Source organism: Lathyrus oleraceus, chromosome 3 (assembly GCF_024323335.1).
Source record: "Lathyrus oleraceus cultivar Zhongwan6 chromosome 3, CAAS_Psat_ZW6_1.0, whole genome shotgun sequence".
Lineage (NCBI taxonomy): Eukaryota > Viridiplantae > Streptophyta > Magnoliopsida > Fabales > Fabaceae > Lathyrus > Lathyrus oleraceus.
This window is the reverse complement of record NC_066581.1, coordinates 27,373,642-27,382,869: the sequence shown is the minus strand read 5'-3', so window position 1 is coordinate 27,382,869 and position 9,228 is coordinate 27,373,642. Positions and strand designations below refer to the sequence as shown.

The 9,228-nt window shown below is 35.2% G+C and overlaps 2 protein-coding genes across 2 annotated transcripts; both read left to right on the top strand.

Moving 5' to 3' along the window:
- Positions 1-4,381: 4,381 nt before the first annotated feature.
- LOC127129473 (uncharacterized) lies at positions 4,382-5,360 on the top strand. The gene is made up of 2 exons (XM_051058649.1): positions 4,382-4,566; positions 5,039-5,360. Exons 1-2 carry the CDS (start codon positions 4,382-4,384, stop codon positions 5,358-5,360), a joined length of 507 nt encoding a protein of 168 aa, XP_050914606.1.
- A 1,436-nt stretch (positions 5,361-6,796) lies between these two features.
- Positions 6,797-7,778, top strand: LOC127132255 (phosphoenolpyruvate carboxylase, housekeeping isozyme). The gene has a single exon (XM_051061173.1). The coding sequence runs from the start codon at positions 6,836-6,838 to the stop codon at positions 7,697-7,699; it is 864 nt and encodes a 287-aa protein (XP_050917130.1). The 5' UTR covers positions 6,797-6,835; the 3' UTR covers positions 7,700-7,778.
- Positions 7,779-9,228: the final 1,450 nt, after the last annotated feature.

Below are 9,228 nucleotides of genomic sequence, written 5' to 3'. Positions count from 1 at the left end.
AAAATTTTACTCATGAAGCCTCATTTTCTATATAGCATTTAGTTATAAAAAAATATATAAATATAACATCAATCAATTGTTGTGGTTTTTAAATTCAAAGAACAATTTTATTTTTGTGTAAAAAAAAGCTTGTCAATTATTATTAATTAAAAGAAATAACTTATTTTGTTAATTGCATTGCTTAAATGTCGTTGTCGATTACCATACTCTATATGTTATTATTTTTCAGCCTTATTGTTTGCATTTCTATTTCATCCTTTATTAATATTGTTATTCACATCCCACCTTTTTTTTTAACGTTAGTGTGCACATTATCTTTCTCTCTTCCTTTTCATCTTCCTCTCTTACTCTCAATTTCATACTTTTGTTGTCAAGTCTCTTTAACTATTTATTTTATTAAGTTGTTCTCCATTCCAAGTTCTATTTTGTGTTACGTCACTATTTATAGGTATGTGATGTTTATCTTGAATTATTCAATTTGATAAGTTTGTGTATTTGCCTGCAACATGGTGTTTAATCCCGTTCTTTTAATTATTCATTTTTTATTTGTTTGTTGGTTTAACTCTTTTAATTTTCAAATTTTAAAATATTTTTCATGTTATCAATTTGTTAGGTTTTGAATCAAACAATAATTTATTTTTGGGAACATGAAAACAGACAAGTAATAATATAACACTTAATGTTGTGAAAATCAGGTTCTAGTGTTCTAATTTTTTTCTCTTTAATATTTATTTATATTTTGTAAATTATTTTTTGCTTTTATCTTAAAATATATAATGTCAACTCAAAAATATGAATCAAATTATTCAAAACTACAAAACAAATTAAGCTTTAATGCATCGTAAAAAAGGGTTCTAGATAAATTTATTAAAACAAACGAAAAAAAGTAATATGAAAATATAGGTGATTGTTCATTAATGTTACTATAGAACAATTGAAAGGTCTAGTTATATTTTTTGAAATTAAAATTAATAAAATTCTATCTAAGATCAACAATGTCTTAATAAAGATTAAATGAATTGACTTTACTATCAATTGAAAAAGAAATTTGACAAGAAATTGATTATTATAATTTAATAAATAATTTTGCATCTCAAAAAGTCCAAAAAATAAAATATATTTAAATTATTTATATATATAAAATACTAATTTTATAAAGACTCAATTCTTAGAGTTCATTTTAGGCTTCAATATTCATTGAGACGACCTTCAAAGTGGTAATAGTAATGAAAATAAAAGAGACCGACTAGTCTGACTCGAGAATTAGTTTTGACATCAAGTGATTTTAGCTTCCTCTCAATCATAGTTGCGGGAATTAAACCATGATTCTCCTCAATAAATTCAGCGTCAATCACCTCTAAATCAACTAACTTTTGATGCGTCACTCGTTTAACAATACAATAGAACTATTTTTCTACCGTGGTTTATGATTGAAAACCTATAGTCTTATTTCTGGCAAATAGCATTTACAAATGAAATTATTTTAGACAATTCCACCCTAGTTTTTATCAAGCCTTTTCTAAATCTTAAATTTAATTTCAAGAGTTTAATATCAAAAAAGAATTAAAAACATAAATAATCATTAATTTAACAAAATAATAGTAATAATGTATAGCTAGTCATATCAAGAATTTACACAAAAAATAATTAGGATATTCTTATATTATTATTTTATTTTAAAATAAATAAATTTATCATATTTTTTTCTTTAGGACATTAATGTTGTTTTATAAATAAAAATATTTATTTCCTTCCGTCTTTATTTTCCTAATAGCAAATTATTAAATAATCATTATTTTCTCTTCTTTTATTTTTTTTATAAATAAAATAAAATAAAATGTAAATAAAACAAGGACAAAATCCGGATTATTTTCTACAAAGCCTAGTTATTATTTTTATTTCTTGAGAGGCTAAATTAGATCTTGCATTTTTTTCTCAAAAATTAAATCTACACTTATTTAATTCTTTATTTAAAATAAAATAATTGAATTATATCTTAATTTTAAATTTTGATCAAATCAATATTCAATTTGATTCAATCTTAATTAGTTTTTAATACATCTTTATTAATGTATATGTTTACGATTTAAGTATTCTTTCATAGCTTAATGCACATATATTTTAGGGCGATCCTTTTTCTTTCTTCGCATAATTTTATTGTGTCAAACTATCTCCCATTGATATGCATATCAATAATCTTCCTTTGCTACCACTGAAAAGTTATTGTTGTACACATTGCATAAGTTTATGACTTTATAAGTGGCAGATAGTAAGTTGGAAGGGTCTTGTTGAGCCTTTGAACATGTCGCTATGACATCTGAACAACGCATGCGGAAGGCTTGGAACTTTCCGCAATCGCATCAACCTCTCTCTAGTTCGACTCGATAATATCATCTTGGGCTCCCCTCGTTATGGTCCATTGCCTCATCTACACTGAATCAATCTTTACAACAATCAAACATTGTGACCACATGTGTGTTAGCTTTGGAAACTTCCTCCTTAACGAATTTCATTGAAGTTTCACTAAATAATTGCTTTGATTGTAACACTGAACTCCATTTTAAGCGTCTGATCTCAAATAGTGACTCTAAGCTAAAATAGGTTGCTCTCGCCAAAGCGGTTATCGGTAGATTTTTGATGCCTTTGAAGACATAGTTCATTGATTCCATAAGATTTGTTGTCATGTGTCCCCATCATTGACCATTGTTGAATTCCCTAGTCCACTTCTCCAATGGAATATTATCGATCCACCTTAATGCATCTGCATTTGTCAATATGATCTCTTCGCGGTAGTGTTTGAAGGAAGGTTCTGCTAATGCATACCCTGGATTCACAATCTTCTTTCGTAGCGTCTTGTCTTTGATCTCCCGCATGAAATTTTGAGCGATGTGTCTAATATTGTAGACATGCGTAGAAAGAGGATCTTGCCAGCCGTTATCAAGGTTTTTATAAGCACTCTCAATAGATAGATGTCTGTCTGAAATCAAGCATAAGTTAGGTTGAAGACCAATGTGTAATCAGAGATTTTTTAGAAAAAACTTCATCCACCAGCAGTCTCCCTTTCAACTAGAGCGAAGGCGATTGAAAAAATATTGATGTTGTCATCTTGTGCCACTGCCATGAGTAGTGTTCCTTTATATTTCATGTACAACCATGTTCCATCAATTTGTATAATAGGTTTACAGAATGCAAAACCTTTGATGCATGGTTCATATGCCTAGAAGAGTCAGTGGAATATTCCATTTCCTCTAAGACGAGTCCTGTTTGGGGTATATACCGACAAGATCTCCAAAATTGCAACTATTTTAGAAGCATAATGCTTATGTGCCACCAGATATTGTGGAAGTTATTTGTATGAATCCTTCCAATTTCTGAATACTCGTTCAACCGCCTTAGTCTTAGCTATCCATGCCTTCATGTATGTGGGAGTATAATTGTATCATATAAAGATATGCGAGATTATTGTACTCATCTTCAATAGCTGGTCCTTGTTAATGATAGACAAAAGTTCATCGCATATTAACTGGGGTTAAGCTGTTTTATCCCATCTATATAGTTCTTTGTGTAAAAACGCACGAAAGGATACTTGTTTGTTTTATTCTTGTGTTATTTTTCTCCAAGCATGGGGTTTGCGAGAGTGTTGTCATTATCCCCCGTTAATGCGAACAACTTCACATTCCATTACGCAACAAAGTAAGTTTATCTCATTTGTTCCATATGTTTATTTTATACTACTGTCATAACCCGATTTTGGCCCTGAAAATTTTTCCCCATCAACCACTCGTTTGCATTCTTTCTTCATTCACCTTCATACATGTTCATGTTTACTATTTCATATTTTTTACGTTTTTCACATTCCAAATTTTACATTCATATTTTCTTCATTCACATTGAAAAAAAATTCCATTCAAATTCAAGAATTTCCACATGCTCATTCATAGTTCGAATACTTCGTTCATTCATTCAATCATTATCATCCATGCACATGGCATATGAATAACTTATAATAAAAAAAAACATCTCATCACATGAATACGTGAAGTCTCTAAGATACAAGGAAGATTTTGGACTTGCTACGAGAAACACCAATTTTTCATTCACATCAATGTCATATTCATTACAAATCAATAACTTGTCCGAAACATACATGATTTACAAGGGTGGCACTTAAGTTTTAATTACAAGGAGGAAATTGCCGACTTCGCTCATAATGAACCATGGAAGCATGAGAAAGGTTTTCCAAACTATTCACAAAACAAACTTCAGAATCAGCATCAATCATAGGAGTTCGAGGACGACACAATATCGTTCATTCTAGTTTTGAACCAGCACAAAAGCCTTATGCTTCATAGGTGTGGGATAATGAAGATGCATCAAAGAGATGAAGGAAACCGCTAAAGCATTCCTTGGCAAGACAATTTGTGATGATGTCGTTACCACCCCAGCTTATTTCAATGATGCACAGAGACAGGCCACCACGGATGCCGATGTCATTGCCGGTTTCAATGTTGCTAGAATCATCAATGAACTCACAGCTGTTGCCATTGCTTTTCGAATCTATTCCACGTACTCTGGCACAAAATTGTGGAGGAAATGCATCAGGACAATGACTGCACTACAAAGAACACATGCGAGATCTGTGATGTGTTATTGCACCGGCATCATCATCAGCCAATTGATGATATTCAGAAAAGGAGGATTAAGGATCTTGCAAAAAACGTCTTGAGGAGGCAATGTTAAAAGTTGTTTCCTCTAAGGAGGACTACATGAACTTGGAAACACTAGAGAGTAATTTGTCTAATTTCCTTCGACGAGCAACTATGAATAATAACAGCCAACAATATCCTTGGTTTATTAGCTCCTCTTCCATTGGTACAATTTGTCTTGGAGATTGAGAAAATGGGGTAGCAAAAAGCTACTTTGTTTCTTGCATTTTCCGTGTGTGATCATGATAATCCCAATGTCATATTTTATGATTGTGGGGTTTGGTTGACTCAAATCTTCATACTTTTTTTTGGTACAAGAAATGGCAAAACAGAACTGAAGAGTCTCAATTAAGAACAACACTAATATCATCAAGTTTTTGCCAAATCAAAACCATCTTAGCCATGGATACCTTGTCACAATCGGAGTGCAGACGCTTATATTCTTGGTGGTGGGATAGCCACAACAACCCAAAGAATTCAAAATGGCTTCAGGAAAATCTTACAGATATAGACACCAAAGTCAAATCAATGATCAAGCTCATTGAAGAGGAAGCAGATTCATTTGCAAGGAGGGCAGAAATGTACTATAAGAAGCGTCCGGAACTCATGAAATTAGTGGAGGAGTTCTACCGAGCATACCGGGCATTAGCATAGCGATACGATCATGCAATGGGGGAGCTACGTCATGCACAAAAAACAATGCCAGAAGCATTTCCCAACTCAGCACATTACATCCTGAATGATGATTCGCCATGCAGTTCTTTGGGCCCTGAGGCTCAATCACCAGGACCAGGATTTTCCCGTCCAGTTCATCGATCAAAAAATAATGAAAGGAGTTCAGAAGAATCTGATGCTGAAGTTCAAACCTTAAGGGAAACCATGTCTAAAATGCAGTATGACAAGGATGCTCTCTTTGTTCAGTACCAGAAGAGTTTGGAGAAGTTGTCCAAAATGGAAAGTGATCTTAATAAGGCACAAGACGAAGCTGAAGGCCTTGATGAACGAGCGAGTAAAGCTGAAATTGAAGTCGAAATTTTGAAGGAATCTCTGAAGCAGCACTCGATGTTACTTACTTTGATAGGATCCTTCTAACCTTCCATTTCCAAAAAAAAACATAAGCCATGAATGATTTAGCTTGTTGTTGTTACTTGCATCTCTTTAGATGAAGGACCTTCACTCATTGATAGTCGGCATCTAAACAGACCTCAAACCTGCAGGTTTTGGTTTCCAAACAAGCAAAATAAATTGTACATCAGTTCAATAGTAATATTAAACCAGATCATGTAACAATGGTAGAAGTTTTAATAGCTTGTATTCATTCTAGTCTTGTAGCACAAGGACAATTGCTATTCAGAAAAATGATAGAAGTCTATGCAAATAAATCCAAGGATTGAGCATTATTCCTGTATGGTCCATTTCTTTGGAAGGGCTGGTCTTATTGACAAAGCAAAGGAGTTTGGAAGTGTTTAGTAATATCATACAGGATTATATATGTGCGGTTACCGTCATACTAAGACCCACCAAAGTCATTTCAAAACGGTTAAATTCCTGAACTGACCATTGTGCTTACAAGCCTCAGTTAAAACTCGAAAGCGACGCAAACCACACATCAATCTGCCAAGTAATGCATCAGGAACCTAGCAGTTTGATCCGTCACCCTTGCTCCATGAACCTCCTGTAATGCAAAAGTCGCATTTGGACTACTTCAGGTCAGCATGTCAAACCTGTTTCAAATTCAAGGACGAATACATGGGTCAGCAGCAAATATAATTGCCGACATATTTGATGATCTTGCAGCAGCATACCACCGATATGCACTGCTATCCTTCCAGAAGTTAGCCCCTGTAATTCAAAAACCAACTCAGTTCAGCTCATGTCAAGATGAAATTTGCAACAAACTTCGCCTTGCTTATGTATTTGGTCTGTTGTCAAAGTCTTATTTGCAGCTGGAAAATACCAAAGATTTATCACCAATAGCACAACCTGATCACACAAATGGCAATATAAGGTTTGCTCATTATTACAAGGTTGTGGAGCAAGAATGTAAAAATGTTTCCTTTATCAATAACCTGAACTTCAAAAATATAGTTGAATTACCATCAGACAACTTTGGAGCGTATATCATATCAATGGCTACTGCACCATCTGATGTGCTTGCAGTTGAACTTCTGCAACGCGAATGCCATGTCAAGCAACCGTTGAGAGTTGTACCGTTGTTTGAGAAGCTTGCAGATCTGGACGCAGCTCCTGCCGCTTTGGCTAGGTTGTTTTCAATAGATTGGTACAGAAATCGGATCAATGGGAAACAAGAAGTCATGATTGGGTATTCTGATTCAGGTAAAGATGCTGGAAGGTTTTCTGCGGCATGGCAGCTATACAAGGCCCAAGAAGAGCTTATAAAGGTAGCTAAGGAATTTGGTGTTAAACTAACCATGTTTCATGGTCGCGGAGGGACTGTTGGGAGAGGTGGCGGTCCTACTCATCTTGCTATCCTGTCTCAGCCTCCAGATACTATCCATGGATCACTCCGTGTAACTGTCCAAGGCGAAGTTATTGAGCAATCGTTTGGTGAGCAGCACTTGTATTTCAGAACACTACAATGTTTCACTGCAGCTACTCTAGAGCATGGAATGCATCCTCCAATATCTCCCAAACCAGAATGGCGTGTTTTGATGGATCAGATGGCTGTCATTGCCACAGAAGAATACCGTTGTATGGTATTCCAAGAACCACGTTTTGTTGAGTATTTCAGGCTGGCCACTCCAGAGTTGGAGTATGGCCGTATGAATATCGGAAGTCGACCGGCAAAGCGAAAGCCAGGTGGAGGTATTGAAACACTCCGTGCAATACCTTGGATCTTTGCCTGGACACAAACAAGGTTTCATCTTCCAGTGTGGCTAGGCTTTGGGGCAGCATTCAAGCATGTTATTGACAAGGATATTAGAAATCTTCAAATGCTTCAAGAGATGTACAAATCAATGGCCTTTCTTTAGGGTCACTATTGATTTAGTGGAAATGGTGTTTGCCAAGGGAGACCCTGGTATTGCTGCTCTATATGACAGGCTCCTTGTTTCAAACTGTAATACCCCAAAATTTACCCTTCATTTTTCCTGGAAGCATACGCTTTACACCTCATGCATGCATTCATTTTTAGGTCATTTAGCATTTGCATTTCATCATGGCAATCAGAATATTTTTTCAAAAAACAAAAAAACAAAAAAAAACGAAAAAAATTAAATTAAATAAATAAATAATTAAATAAATAAATAAATAAAAGAAAAAATCTCAAACTTGGACCTCTCTCAAAAGCCCACTAAGCTACCAATATTAGCCTATAAATACTAGAGTTTCATTGAAACAAAACAGACAGAAAAAGGAAGGGAAGCAAAAAATACTCTGAGGTTTCCTTGGAACAAAACCATGGACAAAACCTGGAGAGAAACCTGACAGAGAACTCAGAGCAGCCTCCAAACCCTGAAGGGAACTCAACTGCACAGAATCACCTCTGCCTTACATAAACCCTAAAGATTGTTTTATAAACCTCACGGGTGCAACTCAACTTCAATCAAGCTCTCCAATCAGGTTTGCCCTATATCCATCATCTTTATGCCTTTAATTTGAATACTCTGAATGTTTGAGGTATTATGGGTGAATTTGATACCCTTTTGATGCATGTCTTTTTTGTGAATTTTAATGGCATGATTCATGTGGTTACATTTTGATTTGGGGGCAACCCTTGATTATCCTATTTTTTTGTCTCTAACCTGTTTGTTGAGTTTTTGTGAGGGCTCACATGACTTTTGCACGGATAACTTGCGTAGTTTTCCACTTTATTTGTGGGATACCCCCTGGAGGTTTCATTCTGATTACCTGTACTGACTCACTTTCTTTGATGGTGTTTAGCTGGGAAGGATCCCTGGGTTTCCCATTCCTCTAATTGTTGTTACTTCGGATCTTTATCCGCGTGGTACCTTTTATATTTTTCCCGCATTTTACTGCTTTCCTAGCTGGAAGACCTCGATAGGAGGCAATGTTTTTGTGTGTTTATTTTTTTTTTACAGGTCCCTTCGTCGAGGACTTCCTTTTTGCATAAGCATCCCTAACCCTACCAACTCATTGATTTTTCTTCTCCTAACACGTTTACTCCTTCTACTACAGGCGAGTAAGTCTCCAAAGGTCGAGCATCCGGTAGATTGCGTAGTGACGTCGTTCGTCCAAAACCCAATCCATAACCCCGTAATTAGCCGAACTACGGCTTGCTCTAATTCTCATTCCAGATGAGATCCGTAGGCATAAGACGCGATGTCTTAGCGAGCACACATCCCCCCAACCCATAGGTCAGCCGAGCTACGAAGACTCTGATTCTCATATTCAGATGAGATACGTATGCAGTGGATGCTGAAGGTGAGAAAAACAAGAAAGGGGGGGTTTGAATTGTTTGAAAAATAAGCGCTTTTGCAAAATGAAAACACACAATGATTTTATACTGGTTCGCTTATAACACAAAGCTACTCCAGTCCAC